This window comes from Rhineura floridana, chromosome 2 (assembly GCF_030035675.1).
Source record: "Rhineura floridana isolate rRhiFlo1 chromosome 2, rRhiFlo1.hap2, whole genome shotgun sequence".
NCBI lineage: Eukaryota > Metazoa > Chordata > Lepidosauria > Squamata > Rhineuridae > Rhineura > Rhineura floridana.
The window spans coordinates 161,375,550-161,391,396 of record NC_084481.1 but is presented as its reverse complement, the minus strand read 5'-3'; the positions used below and the strand labels follow the sequence as shown (position 1 = coordinate 161,391,396).

The 15,847-nt window shown below is 41.0% G+C and overlaps 1 protein-coding gene across 6 annotated transcripts in view; it reads left to right on the top strand.

Annotated features, from left to right (window-relative positions):
* ACTN1 (actinin alpha 1) overlaps positions 1-15,847 on the top strand; it is a 122,464-nt gene that overhangs the window by 84,684 nt on the left and 21,933 nt on the right. For 4 of the 6 annotated variants that reach the window (XM_061611125.1, XM_061611124.1, XM_061611127.1 and 1 more), the window contains 4 exons: positions 2,837-2,922; positions 12,963-13,055; positions 14,056-14,286; positions 15,366-15,513. In XM_061611125.1, coding sequence (XP_061467109.1) covers positions 2,837-2,922; positions 12,963-13,055; positions 14,056-14,286; positions 15,366-15,513 — 558 coding nt within the window. Of the gene's footprint in view, positions 1-2,836; positions 2,923-5,549; positions 5,636-12,962; positions 13,056-14,055; positions 14,287-15,365; positions 15,514-15,847 lie in introns of all 6 variants that reach the window. The other 2 variants (XM_061611130.1, XM_061611129.1) reach the window with 1 other exon arrangement.

The window sequence follows — 15,847 nt, the reverse complement described above, 5'->3', positions numbered from 1 at the left end:
CTCATTATGTGCCCAAAGTATGTGCCCATACCTCAGTGTCATCATTTTAGCTTCTAGTGATAGCTCTGGTTTAATTTATTTAAACCCAATTATTTTTCTTTTTTGTGGTCCATGGTATCCGCAAAGCTCTCCTCCAACTCCACATTTCAAATGAGTTGACTGTTCTCCTATCCACTTTTTTCACTGTCCAGCTTTCACATCCATACATAAAGATCGGGAATACCATGGTCTGAATGATCCTGACTTTAGTGTTCAGTGATACATCTTTGCATTGGAGGACCTTTTCGAGTTCTCTCATAGCTGCCCTCTCAAGTCCTAGCCTTCTTCTGATTTCTTGACTATTGTCTCCATTTTGGTTAATGACTGTGCCAAGGTATTGATAATCCTTGACAACTTCAATGTCCTCGTTGTCAACTTTAAATTTACATAACTCTTCTGTTGTCATTACTTGACGTTCAGCTGTAATCCTGCTTTTGTGCTTTCCTCTTTAACTTTCAACAGCATTCGTTTCAAATCATTACTGGTTTCTGCTAGTAGTATGGTATCATCTGCATATCTTAAATTATTCATATTTCTTCACACCTCCTTCATCTTCCTGCTTTCCGAATCATATGTTCTGCATATAGATTAAACAAATAGGGTGATAAAATACATCCCTGTCTCAGACCTTTTCCGATTGGGAACCAGTTGGTTTCTCCATATTCTGTCCTACAGTAGCCTCTTGTCCAGAGTATAGGTTGCGCATCAGGACAATCAGATGCTGTGGCACCCCCATTTCTTTTAAAGCATTCCATAGTTTTTAATAATCTACACAATCAAAGGATTTGCTGTAATTTATAAAGCACAGGGTGATTTTCGTCTGAAATTCCTTTGTCTGTTCCATTATCCAACATATGTTTTTGATATGATCTCTGGTACCTCTTCCTTTTCTAAATCCAGCTTGGACATCTGGCATTTCTCGCTCCATCTATGGTAAGAGCCTTTCTTGTAGGATCTTGAGCATTACTTTACTTGCATGGGATATTAAGTCAATAGTTTGATAATTACTGCATTCCTTGGGATCCTCTTTCTTTGGAATTGGGATATATATTGAATGCTTCCAGTATGTTTAGTTTTCCATATTTATTGACAATTTTTTGTCAAAATTTGGGCAGATTCAGTCTCAGTAACTTGTAGCAACTCTATTGGTATGCCATCTGTTCCTCGTGGTTTGTTTCTTCCAAGTATTTTAAGAGCAGCTTTCACCTCACATTTTAAAAGTTTTGGTTCTTCATCATACAGTTCCTCCATGAATGAATCTGTCATCCTTGCATCTCTTTTATAGAGTTCTTCAGTGTATTGCTTCCATCTTCCTTTTATTTTATCTCGGTCAGTCAGTGTGTTTCCCTGTTGATTATTCAACATCCCTACTCTTGTTTTAAATTTTCTGTAATTTCTCTAATCTTTTGGAATAGGACTCTTGTTCTATCTTTTTTGTCCTCTTCTGTTTCTAAACAATAACTATTGTAATAGTTCTCTTTGTCCCTACATAACTAGTTGCTGTATTATTGCATTTAGAGTTCTGACCATGTTTCTATCTCCTTTTGCTTTTGCTTTCCTTCTCTCTTTAACCATTTTAAGAGTTTCTTCAGTCATCCATTGAGGTCTTTCTCTCTTTTTAACTAGTGGTATTGTCTTTTTGCATTCTTCCCTGATGTCTCTGACTTCAATCCATAGTTCTTCTGGTTCTCTATCAACTAAGTTTAATGCCTCAAATCTGTTCCTTATTAGTTCTTTATATTCTTCTGGGATATTATTTAAATTGTATTTTGGCATTATGATTGCTTTGTTCTTCTTTAGCTTTACTCTGATTTTCAATATTACCAGTTCCCCTTTTGCCATGTTGTCATCTTTGCAGTTTGAATATCTACACAGGCACTGCAATCCACAGTTTTCTGTTTTTTCCTCAGGCCCTTTCATGACATTTTCTTTTTTTCTAAAAATGTGAGAGAACATTTTCTGCTGGCTATGGTCTGATTACCTCTATCCAGGTACCTTTTGTAAGCAAAAGTGGAAGACATATTCTGCTAGATCTGACTGCCATCTACTGTTCAATTTGTTTTAAATCATCTGTATCAGAACTTTTCACATGCACAGTATGGTTTTAGATGCAGTTTATGAGGCCTCTTTCTTCATCCGTAGGAAGTAGCCTCAAGAATCCCCAAGTTGCTGGCTCTGTTATTAAGAGCATTTCTTACTCTTTGGGATTGTCACCAAAAAGATCTATGACAAGGTACTGAGGCACATTTAGGTCCCCAAAAAGCTCACAGAAGAAGCAAATGGCTAGGTACATGGCAGTATAGTTCTCTTTTTGTGCCGGAGCATGTAATGTTCTCCATCACCATAATCATAGCAGCAAGGAAACATTTCAGAAAACATTGCATGGCCTGAGCTTAAGAGTTGATAATCACCCACTTCTCTCACTGAGTAACAGGTGCTTCAAAAACTCAGACCAACAACATGCTGAGAATGCTGCAAAAGGTGGTTTAGAGAGGGAAGCAGTGGTTTGCATTCAATGAAACAGCAGCCTGGGATCATCTTCCATCTTCTTGCTAAAAAAGATACCCTTCTGTTTTGGAAGGTGGGGTTTTTTGTTTTTTTTTTGGTAGTGAGGGGAAGAGGGCATGGGCGATTGTCCTAAAGTCTTCTGCCAAGAAAGTCTGTAAAACAGGATGTGTAGGTTCTAATATTCACACCCATCCCTCACTTGGTGCCCCCACTACTTTTGGTTATCCCTCTCACTTTGCTCACGTCCCATCAGTTGATATGCTCTTTAACTTCAGGTTTTCTTTGACAGACATTGTTGGAACAGCCCGCCCTGACGAGAAGGCCATCATGACCTATGTTTCTAGCTTCTACCACGCCTTCTCAGGAGCACAGAAGGTATCGCAGGATTCCAAGCTCCCTCCACACAGCGCACCTGGTCCTCTTGCTAATGTCCAAACCTTTTTTCTTTCTCTCTCTCCTATCTAGCTACGGGCATCTTTATTATTATTTTTGGCAGAGTTGGCTTGTTGGCTCAGAATGGCACTCCATGTATCATTTTAGGGGTCCAGATTGGTCAAACACAATCCTACAGTCAGTGATGTAGTGCAAATCCATTCTTCTGTACAAGTCTGTGGATCACTTTGATGGCATTGGGAGCTCTGCTTTTATCCATAGGATAAAGTATCTCTCTAGAGGTGAGTCTCAGGAAATTTTTAACCAGGAAAAAACAGTATTCCGTTGTCATGTATAGTGACCCAGCAACGTAACATTCTGCATGCCAGTCCATGCTGAATTGCTTTGCTGATCACTCATAGCAGGTGTGATTGGCCCTCCTTCCTTTGCAAACATGCATAATTTTCAGAAATAAAATCTGGATGCCACAGAGTAGTAAATGTGCATTCTGTTTTCCAACTCCTCTGAAAACATTACTGAAAGAAATGTCTCAAACAGGAAGTTGCCATTGAGTATTGCAGTTTGATGAATCAACTGTTCTTTGATATCTCTGAACTTGGCATAGATCAAATGGGCTGTGTAGGACCAGTCTGTGCATGTTTAATCAGAAGTCACACTGAGTTCAGTGGAGTCTGCTCCAAAGTAAGTGTGCATAGAATTGCAACCTCTGTGAATATAGTTATATTGCCAGCTGTTGCCAGCTGCTGTGAAGATCTATACAATGTCAAACCATTGCTCCATCTAGCTCAGTATTGTCTACATGGACTGGTAGTAGCTCTCCAGGGTTTCAGATAGAGTTCTTGTCCAGCCCTACCAGGTGACTGAATCTGGCACATTTTGCGTAGAAAGCAGATGCTCTAACCACTAAGCTACATCCCTTTCCCTCTTGGGCATCAGGTTTATGAGGTGCTTTCTTTGAAAAGTGACAGATGAAATTATTAAAATACATGAAAATGTGACACTGGGAAGCAAATTATGCATTTCCAAGGAAAGATGCAAGTAGAGCAAAGCTTGAAAGTGGATCCAGGAAGTTATGGCACTTTCCTCAAAACTTGACTATATGTTAACCTTTCCCAAGCTACATTCAGATACAGTTTAAATGGTGGGTAGAAGTTATTCCACAATCCACCAATGCACCACCTACTGGTTTCTGGGATTCTTGCAAAAATAATAAAAATACTGAACTAGATAAGAACATAAGATGATCCTGTTGGATCAGGCCAATGACCCATCTAGTCCAGCATCCTGTTCTCACAGTGGCCAACTAGTTGCCCATGGGAAACCTGCAAGTGGGACCTGAGTGCAAGAGCACTCTCCCCTCCTGCGGTTTCCAGCAACTGGATGGATGGTCTGATCAAGCAGGGCAGTCCTCATAAGAACATAAGAACATAAGAAGAGCCTGCTGGATCAGGCCAGTGGCCCATCTAGTCCAGCATCCTGTTCTCACAGTGGCCAACCAGGTGCCTGGGGGAAGCCCGCAAGCAGGACCCGAGTGCAAGAACACTCTCCCCTCCTGAGGCTTCCGGCAACTGGTTTTCAGAAGCCTGATGATTTTCATGATCTTAAGCAAGCATGCACAATCAGCATCACTTACAGATTAGTTATGCCTTAACTTTTAAGAGATTCTGAATATGTGCTCTTGCTTTGTATGGTCAAAACACATTAGTAGACCACAGGGTTTCTAACAGAAAGTAGACGATGCAATGTTGAAGTCTGCCCATCCTCACCCAAATAGACAGATATGCGTATCTGTGTCTTCAAAAATGAATGGGAACCAGTATGACAATGCTTGAGAGAGAAGAGATGCATTTTCAGAACTTCCCTGTAATATCACTGACCCAACTGGTACTCTGTCACTTATTGCAATTGTATGGTGCCTTAAAATCTGCTATACCAGATTGCTCCAGATTGTCATTTCTGCAGCTGGATTTTGTTAAAACAATTTTTTAGAAAAGCTACATTCTTTTCCACTGCACATGAGTGGAAACATTCAGCAATTTTTGATCTGCAGTTATATACATGGAATTTCTGGCAACTGTGCTTGCAGCACTTGGGGATGATGTCCACGTTCAGAAAACTGACATGGGATGGCCCTCCTGGGACTGCAAGCACTGGGACTGCCAGAACTAGTATCCTTCACCTTGCATCCATATTTTGTCATGCCTTACAACTTTTATATAGGGCCTTTATCAAGTTTACTCCTGTGAGTAGAGTAGGCATACAGAACTGACAGTTTAGTCCCCCAGACAATGTTTGTTTTGTTCCTGTTTGTGAGTGGGCTGAACCTACTGACTGTGGAGTTGTGTCAAAGTTATGTGGACTAGAATAGTTGCTAAGAAACTAAAGCTGAAAATGGGAGGTGGGAACACGTGCCACAGGAGTCCACAAAGCCAAACCTGCCAGTCACATTCTGATCCGAATTCCTAGCTCTCCGCATGGAAATCTGTTTGGCCTGTCCTGCAATGCATGATGGGAAGTTTCCCCCCTCTCTTACCACCCATGACTGTTTATTTTATTCTGTGTGCTGCTTCTTACTTTATCCTTTCAACCTCTTCTCCTTCTTTGCACAGATATTATAGGCACGCTAAGGCCGGATGAGAAGGCCATTATGACCTATGTTTCATGTTACTACCACGCCTTCTCAGGTGCGCAGAAGGTGAGACTTTACTCCTAACAAACCCCTCCTCCTCCTTCTGTTTTCTGCCCACCAAATTTAGAGGGAGATATCCTAAATTATTAGAGGTATGGAATCCAGTGTTGGCTGTCATATTGAGCTATAACATTGTCGCCACATCCTTAGCATCTTGGGTGTTAAATACCCTTTAGCTTTGTTGAGAACTCAGTGGATTTCTTTCAGTGTAGTAGATCTCTGCCTTTTCCTAGACAAATCGCCTTGCCTAAAACTCACAGGTTGCAGCCACGCTGGTCCAAGTTAAGATAAGAGAATATATTCAGTACATTGAGAGACGTGATGTCTGCATATTGCAAGGTGCCCAGTTAGCTGCAGCTGGGTGCTGGTTCCCTTAGAGCTTTCTATACTCAGTCATTTTTGCAATGCTAGTCCACCACTGGCAGTGTTAAGCCTTTGGGAGTGTTTTAAAGAACCAGCCCTGTAACTGTTTTTAGCCATGAGTAATAATTACTGTAGTACTAAATGGCTGAGGCTGAAACTCCATGTGATGCTCAGTTACAGAAGTTCTCTGATATTTTCCTCCATATGGATCTTTTGCTCCAGATTGTCATTTGTGCAGCTGGACTTTGTTAAAACAATGTTTCAGAAAAGCTATGCATGAATGAGCATCATGTGTAGTTTGGTCTTCATTCATGCAACCTAAAACCAGTTGTTCAATGGGGTTTTTTTATATATAAGCAAGAGGTCTCAGTTACTATTGACAGTATACCCATAGTGCTTGTTAATTTCTGAGCAGCTACTTTTCTAAGTCAAGTCTGAAAATTGCTACTCAGCATTTTACGTAACCATAAAAACAAAATCCCTCCTTTGTTGCTGCTTTACTGTCAGTGGAATCTAGTCATGCCTATATGGGCTTCTTTAAAAAAACAACAGCCACTTCTGATTTGCTGGGAGCACTCCCAAGAGGGGACCTCTGAAGGTCTCATTCTGTAGATGTCATGCTCATTGAGTTCCTGCTCGGTTAAGTTATTACTTTAAGGCTGAACTCTATTAAGTTGGGGTGGCTGTTCTGTTACATCTTTCCAAAACAGCCAGCCCTTGATGGCAGAATTGATTATCACAGTCTCTGCATACACCTCTTAACTCCTTCTCTGCCCCCCCCTGTTGCTTCTCTTTGCTCCCACCCATTTGTGTCCTTCTCTGCTGGTAGTTCTGGTGCTTTCCTTCCTTGTACCATTTGTGGTGTTTCCTTACCCCCCTTTTTATAATCTGTGTAATCATCTCTCAGCTGATCTCTCCTCCCTTGACATTTTGTACTCAACTACAAAATATCTGACTTCTATCAATTCTGAATCACTGCTTAGAGATGCATTGTGTGGGAAAGCTTTGATATAAACACACGTGCATCATTCAGGCCTGGCACTAACTGTATTTCTCTGTACCTGAGTATAAGATGTCAAGGGGAAAATAGACCTTAGTTTAAGCTCCTCAAGCTCACATTAGGCAATTCAGCTCTAATAAGGATAGCTGATAATGTAACTAATTCAGAGACTCTCCCTTATTGCACCAGGCAACCATTCCAAAAAACTCTTTCTTGGACCCTATTTTCCCATTGTGCAGTCACATTATAATGAAAATGAGCATGCACAACCTGTTTCCTGTCCCAGATTTGTTGCCAAATTCATAAGGGTTTCAAGACATAGATGAAAGTCCAAGCTAAGCTGAAATATTACAAACTAAATTGAAAATGTTCACTGTGAGGCCTAATTCAAATTTTGCCCACATGCCATGTTAGCTGCTGAAAAACTCACTTCCCTGTGGTCTGCTCTCATGTCACCTTGGAAATTTATTAATTGGTCCTAATTCTCCATACCAGGTGAGATCCAACATAATGCATGCTGGTGACCACTTACACTATGGGACTTCTTATTCCTCTCCTCTCCCTTGTAGCCCCCCATGTACCCCCAAATCTGTTCTGGGGGGCTGGGGGACCCATTGGAGTAGATTTGGGGGGGCACACGGAGGAATTGGATGGGGGAGAAGAGAAACTGGAAGTCCCATTGTGCGAGCAGCTTTCTGTTGCTTAAACTGGCAGACAACACTGCATGTCACCCATTATGTTTAAAAACAGTGACAGCAGACCTTCTAAATAGGTTTTTTTTAAATACATTTAACTCACTAATTCTGCCTTCAGCACAAAAAAGTGCTTACAGAAAATCTGCAGAAAAACATAAGTCTGCAGGGTGCATTCAAACTTTGCTCAAAAATCATGTTTGCAGTTTTCTTACCCTGAAATTGTGTAAAACTACTCTGCCTTTAGTATATAGCTTGTTTAGTAGAGAACCTAGACTATGGATCCCAAAACTGTAGCTTTCAAGACTAGAACACAACAGCTTTGTTTGGTGCCTGGTTGGCGCCTATTGCCATAGGCAAAGTAGCTGATGCCTTGAAACTACTGATAAGATACAAATGAGAACATCCGTTGCATAACATTTGGATAGTTGACAGATATGGTTGGTGGAAGATGGTCTTCGGTACATAATCTGAAATTTAGCAGAACGCAGAGTCCTTAGTGCTTTACCCTTATTTGTTCAGAGCACTTTTTGATAAAGCTGAAGTTAACATACATTAATAAGTGAAAATTCTATTTGAATTTGTGGATTCACTTATTTCACTTCTTTACAAAGGGAAGGTAGTGTTTCAGTAGGGGATTTCCAACAAGTGTAAATTTGTTGACTGAAACCACATTTCAGGTGGAACCCAACAAACAGAAAGCAATTATTTAACTTTGCACTTTAAAGTAATACTAATCCAGTATTAATTCTCTTTAATTATTATCTGAATTTGATTGTTGACATTACTAGGGCCCATGTCTAGCCAGCAATTAGTGCCAGTACCCAAGATGCCAAATTGCTCATTTATAAAATATTTGCCGCTGAACCAAATAATTTGAGGAAGAATTAACAATTAGTTATTAAAGCATCAAGACCAGGCTGATATTAAATGAAGGGTTTTTTAAAATTGATTGCAGAGTCAGCTGGCTGATCACTCCAGCCAGTGAATTTGTGACCTTGAGGAAAGAGTACAGTTCCTTTCCCTTTGAAGCGTTCCCAGTGCTAGCCTTCCATTAGCCAGCTGCTGAGAGATACAGGTTCCAAATCTGGGTTTAAAACAGAGTGATCAGTAAGCATGTGTTTCAGCCTAGGCCCAGGAGCACAGAGTGTCTTTTCAAGCTCTGCCCTCTTTCTTGACAAGGTGACTTATTGTGATGTCGCTCCATTTCTCATTCAGATTTCTCATTACTGCTACCAGCCCTGAAGGGGAGGTCACATGATCAACTTTCTGCTTCTTTCATTCTCTTATACTGAGTCTTTAAAGGTACAGGGGCCCCAGCCTGCCATGACGTGTATGTGACTGGCTGCTTTTCGTTCATATGATTTGTGTGTATGTGCGTGTCTATGTATTTCTACACATACACTTGCTTTGGTTAGTTTACTTTTCCCCCCTAACTGCTTCTAACTTTCATAACACTAAACTGCATGGATGTCTTTTATCACTAAATGGGTTTAAATAATATGTTTTTAATACGTTGTGGAAATGTACTGGCTTGCCTTTTGATTAAGCTTTAGTTTGGTAGCTAGCATTTCAGGATCCCAGCATTAATCTATGATGGTGAAAAGACAGGTGTCCACATTATTTTATACACATATTATATTATGCCTACACTCATTCACCTAGACCAGCCTTTCCCAACTAGTGGGCCACCAGCTGTTGTTGGGCCACAATTCCCATCTTTCCTAACCATTGGCAATGCTGGCTGAGGCTGATGGGAGTTGTGGTCCAACAACATCTGGTGGCCCACTAGTTGGGAAAGGCTGACCTAAACACCATATCTATGCTGTTCTTACTTAATGTGGCATTGAGGCAAAGCAGTGAAGCATTATTGCCACCATCTAGATTTACCTGTTGTCTAGGTAGCATTAGTCTAGTAACTTTCAGGAAGCGTCTGTGAACATGACCTTGTCTAAGTTTTATCTGTACTTACCCATGCATTAATGAAAGTACACCTACTGGACAGTGGAACAGGTTACTCAGAGAAGATGTGAGTCTCCGTACATGCAGGTTTTTAGGAGGAGACCAGAAAAGTAGCTAGTTTCTTAATAGAGCAAACTTACTGTTTATTACAAATACAGATAGTGGCAGTATAACACAACTCTTTCCCTCTGCAATTTACATGTATAATACAATGCATTTAAAAACAGCACCAAAGAGATCTTTCAAAGATGTGTTAAAAGCCACTGCCGACTTGAAGTGGCTAAAAGTATTTGTGTGAGGAGACAGTCTTGCTCCGTAAATAGCTGAGAATGTAACTGTCTTAATATCCAGTTTGTTAAAAGAGGCTTGTGTAATTTGAAAACCTGCATAGTCCTTTCATTGTTAGATAAAAGCAGGTTGTTTCTCTTTCAGAATTCTGTGTAAGCCCAGAATCGTAAGATATGTAGTGGCCAGAGAATGATGCTTCAGTGCCCTATCTAGCTCTTTGATTAATGGGTATAAAATAAAATATGAATAATAAGCAAGTAAAGCAAATGTACAGTCAATTTTCATAATGTATTCTTGCTGCAGAATTCAGCTTTCATTGGCATAAAATGCTGGCTATAATTAGTTTAAACAGCGCACATCCCTAAACAAAAAAAAGTATATGTTGCCATTATGTCTTATCTTCTCTGGGGCCAAAAGCTTAGTACTGAATGTGAATATCAGCATTGCAGGGGATTGGCTCTGTGTCATGTCAGTTTTGATATGGAAGCTCCCTCCCTTCAGGTTTTTGTTTGCTTGTTTGTTTTAGTAAATCTTTCTTTATTATACATATCTTTATCCTGCCTCATCACTAAAACTGACCAAGATAATTTTATCAGATGCTCAAAAAGCTCAACTCTCTCCCAAAGCCAGCCAAAGTAAAGGGGTGTAAAGAAGTCTTAACAGGGCTATCAATGGCTACTAGCCGTGATGGCTGTGCTGTGCCACCCTAGTCAGAGGCAGCATGCTTCTGAAAACCAGTTGCCAGAAGCCTCAGGAGGGGAGAGTGTTCTTGCACTCGGGTCCTGCTTGCGGGCTTCCCCCAGGCACCTGGTTGGCCACTGTGAGAACAGGATGCTGGACTAGATGGGCCACTGGCCTGATCCAGCAGGCTCTTCTTATGTTCTTATTTTTAAAAGATGCTTGGACCTTCACTCTGAGGACCTAGTGTTGAAAACTGGCAATGAACCTAATGGAAAAACTTGCCGACATACCCTAGATGTCCTGGATTGGCAAGGAGATGATCTCATCTATCTTGGGGGATGTGATGGGGCATGGAGAATGAGATGGTCTCTCAGATATGTTGGACAGTCTTCCCCAACCTAGTACTCTCCAGATCTTTTAGACTACAGCTCCCATCAGCCCCAGCCAGCACAGTCCAGGAACCTCAGCCCTGGTGGCCTCCATGCCTCTCTATCTGACCTGTGGGATTCTCCCCAGGTCACACATCCCGGCCCAACCACACCCTCTCTCCCCAGGCTGGACCCCTCACAGACCTTATTACACAACCTCCTTGAGGGTTTTTTCTTGGCTGGAAAGTGTCCTTGAACTCTGGTCGTGACTCTTGCTTGCCTGGGTGGAGGACAAAGAGGGAGGTGTTGAGTGTGTATAGAAACACATACTATACATTATATTCATTGTTCTGTCCACTTTTGCCTCCTGTCCCACCCAGCATTAACATGTGGTCCCTTAGAAGGAAATGCAGCTCTTGGGCAGGATTCCCACCCTTGTTACAGTCCAAAACATCTGGAGGACACTAGTCTGGAGAAGGCTGAACTAGAGAGTTGTTGTTTGGTAGTTCCAATGAAACCCAACAAGGAAATAGAAAAAGGAGTTCAAATTGAAAATAACCAGTAGCTTGCTTTTTTAGAAAAATGAAATGACTTTCCTCTGAAGATCTCTAAAATCATTCAGTTGATATGTATTACTGCACAGATGTCCTAGTTCAAGTAAAAGATACAAGGGACAGTTTTGCAGCCTCATAGGACTGATGAATAGTGCCAGTTCCCTTTGGACTCTGAACTCAGTTTTGAACTTACAGCTTTATTTCTCTTTCTACTGCTTCTTAGTCACCTATTTCACTTAGTCCCCCCCCCAAGGCATTTGGAGGCTGAATTGGCACGTTTGGATGAGTTTATGGACTAGTCAAACCCAGGACTATTTCTGGTGTTTATCCCTAAACGTATATGCTTAGATTAGACCTGTTTGGACTTTTTTTTAAAATCCCATATATTTAATAATGAGAACTCTTGGAAGAGTAATGGCAGTTAATATTTCTTCCAAAACCCTAAGGCGTTTGAGATGAAAAGTGCCTTAGGTTGATGGCTTCACACTTTCTTCAGGGACAAAATGCTTTTGGTGTGGAGTGATTCCTTGTAGCATCTAAAAACTGAGGTGGAAGAATCACTTCAAGCAAAATTGAAAGCATAATCAGGCAAATGGGATTAGATTTTGACCATAGATAATTTTATGGGATGGTCTTGGAGAAGATTTGGATGGGCACATTTTACTTCCAATAATAATTTCCCCCTTTATGCATTGTAGCTTATACCATACATTGATGTATATAGATGAAGCCATTTTGGTATATTATCAGCACCCTGCAATTCATTGGATCCAGACTAAGTTGTTGGAACTTAGTTCCAATTTTGAAATCGATAGGACAATTAGTCATTACTTGGTTCCTATTGGACTTAAGTTACATTAACTGAAGTCACATCCACACCATTAAAAGTACATTTAAAGGCTGTAGTTTGTTAAAGGTGCTGGAAATTGTAGCTCTGTGAGAGGTAAACTGCAGTTCCCAAGATTCCTTGGGGGAAACCATGTGCTTTAAATGTATGGTGTTGATGTGACCTTAGAGTGCAATCATATAAACTTCTATTCAGAAATAACTCCCATTGAATTCAATGGAGCTTACTCCCAATTAATTGTCTGAAGCAATGAAACCTCAGTCTGGATTCATCACAATAAGTATTGGCGCATATACACCTAAATGGATATGAGCAAATACATTTAGATGATGAAAAACATCTCAGGCAGGGCAAGTGCACATTCAAATCAAAACTCTCAGAATGTGTCTGTCATCCTGAGAAGCAAGAAATGGCAGCAGTAGCACTTCAAAATCTTGGTAGTGGGGGGAATTCAGACCAGTGACATTCCCTTAGAGACAGAGTGGGCTATACCTTTTCTAAGGGCAAGTTTCAGGAAGCTAAATGAAACATCTCCATTAACAATATACTTTTCTTCCTGTCTTTCTGCATTTTGGTAGGCCGAAACGGCAGCCAATCGTATCTGCAAGGTGCTGGCGGTTAATCAAGAGAATGAACAATTAATGGAAGACTACGAGAAGTTGGCCAGTGATGTAGGTATTGCTACCTTCAGTTTCTTAACAGGGCACCAGACTGGTGAAGACTGCCATAGAATGTATGCATTTCTCAGTATTGCATCCTATCTGTGCAAAGCAGCATATATTTTGAAGTATACAGTGGTCTCTCCTTTTAAATTGGGGAGTCTGTAGTCATGTTAAATTCATTCTAGTATGATCTTCTAGGTCATGTAAGTAAAAGCTCCTCTGGTAATTTTTAAAAAATATACTGGAGCTACAGGGAAGAACACATTAACTAGTAGTTAGAAATTGTAGTATGTGAGTAGGGAGATGGCCTGCAGATAGTGGAAACATTAGCGGGCGAAACAAAAATGTTAAATTAAGTCCAATGCGACTACAGAAACTGCCAAAGGTAGCCTATAGTCGCTAAAAACATTGGATTTTATTTTTCTTTTCTTTTTCTGCTATCGCAAAATAGCCTAACTCAAAAGCTACAGGGGCTACAAATGTATATGGCCCTTGGAAAGCTATCGTCAGAATTGGTCTGTCACCAAAACTCAGGAGAAATAAACCACAAAGCATGATTTTGAAATACTGTTTAGTCCTGTTGAAAATGAAACTGTGAATTACATGCATATCTTATTTTGTGGCTCCAGTTCTTTAAATATGTAAAGTCTAGAAATCAAACTGTGAAACCACACACAAAATACGGGGTAGTATTCAACACCAGTCCTACTCAGAGTAAACCTATTGAAGTTAATGGACATCGCTAACTTAGGTTCATTAATTTTAATGGATCTACTCTCAGTAGGACTTACTTGAATGCAACCCACAAATCTGTTAAAATGAGTTTCTGCCTGCCACTAAACTTTTCTAGCAGATACAACTGTAACCATGAATAGGCAAGATTATCACAGGACTTAAAAGCACAAACAGTCCTAATGAAAATCTAACCCTTAGCCCTGTTAAATGCTAGCAGTGATATGTTACTAATTTCCCACCTGTTCCCATTTTTTTTCCTCCTTGGTATTTCCAGTTACTGGAGTGGATCCGCCGCACCATACCCTGGCTGGAGAATCGGGCACCAGAGAACACCATGCAAGCCATGCAGCAGAAACTGGAGGATTTCCGAGATTATCGTCGCCTTCACAAGCCTCCCAAAGTCCAAGAGAAGTGCCAATTGGAAATCAACTTCAATACATTGCAGACTAAGCTGCGACTTAGCAACAGGCCAGCCTTCATGCCTTCGGAAGGGAAAATGGTCTCGGTGAGTGTGTTGGGCTGATGACTTCTGAGCATAACTACTTAGCAAAGTGTGAATGTTCTTGGTATATACTTCACTGCCACTTTCAAGAGACCAATCATATTCCTACCTATTACTGTCCAATGGACTTTCTTGCTACAATCTGTGGTCCACACAGATCATAACCCTCTATTTAGAAATGTCTATAAATGGTATGATTTTTGCAAGTTGACAGCATGCCCCTTTCTTGTCATCCAACTACTACAAAACACTGATGAATAAGGGGTGCTAATATGGGTGTCACAGATTCTCATTGCCCAGGACCCAGTCACCCCTGCATCAAAACAGGAGCCTCTGTCTCCTGCTCCTGATAATGTTTCCTTGCCAGTATTGTCAGATACAGAAATTTCCTCAAATCCAGACATCCTTCACCACCACACCAGTCCCAGAGGCAGTAGGAGATCCACTACCCTTGCTGGAGTGCATATCTGAGAACCAAACTGCTGGCTCTTTAACTAACGACTGATTTCCTCCAGTGCGGTGGATACTAGAAAACACTCTTTGCTGGAGTATTTCAGCCCTCGGTAGGTGGCAGATCAGTGCTGAAGCAGCTGTCCAGATCATCTGGTCTCTGGCCAAGACCTTGCTTGCCTCTAGTTCCCAAAGTCCACTCTCCTGGTGCTCAGTTGTCGCTGTTGCTTGCCTACCAGTCTGTCAGGCTCTGCACCCCATCCATGGCCCAGGACTACAGGTACTCTACAGCCTTAGCACTCCTTAGTAGATTAGTGGGAGCCTTCAGACCCTTGAGTTTGTTTTCTCAATTGCTTGTGAATGGTCCAATGGCTTTCATGGTTTTTCTTTCGAAAACCAGTTGTCCTCTAATGTAATAATGCTGTCAAGCTGATGCCATTCTATCAGATTATTTTCATGCTTGGAACTATATTTTCATATCTCTTTCTGGCGTGATGCTGCCTTTCACTAGTACAGGCCAATCACAAGCCAGTTTGGGGAAACTGTCTGAGGACGTTTCAGAATGTTTCCTTTCTTTTGAATTTGTCCAGTCCTTCCTTGACAGTGTTGTGCTTCTCCTTTGATCGCTACAGGATATAAATAATGCATGGGGAGGCCTAGAACAGGCTGAGAAGGGCTATGAGGAGTGGCTTTTGAATGAAATTCGAAGATTAGAGCGGTTGGATCACCTGGCTGAGAAGTTTCGGCAAAAAGCTTCCATCCATGAATCCTGGACAGATGGTAAAACAGCTCTTAAATATGTCCTATTACCAGGGCTGGGTAATAATAAATACATACATTATTATTAACATCATTATCATCATCATCATGGTTGTCCAAATTACAGGATTATTTATATTAGCAAATTAGCATATTTTCCCTGTATTATTATAGGGGCAGACAGAAAATAGTATCAATTAGTAGGTCTTTGTGTGGTTCTGAATTGCAGCTGTTTATCAGTTCCAATTTTCTAAATTATGCTGAGGAACAGGTGTGGGGAACTGATGGTCCTCCACATGTTGCTGAACTGCAACTCCCATTAGCCCCAGTAAGCATGGCCTAATGACCAGGGATG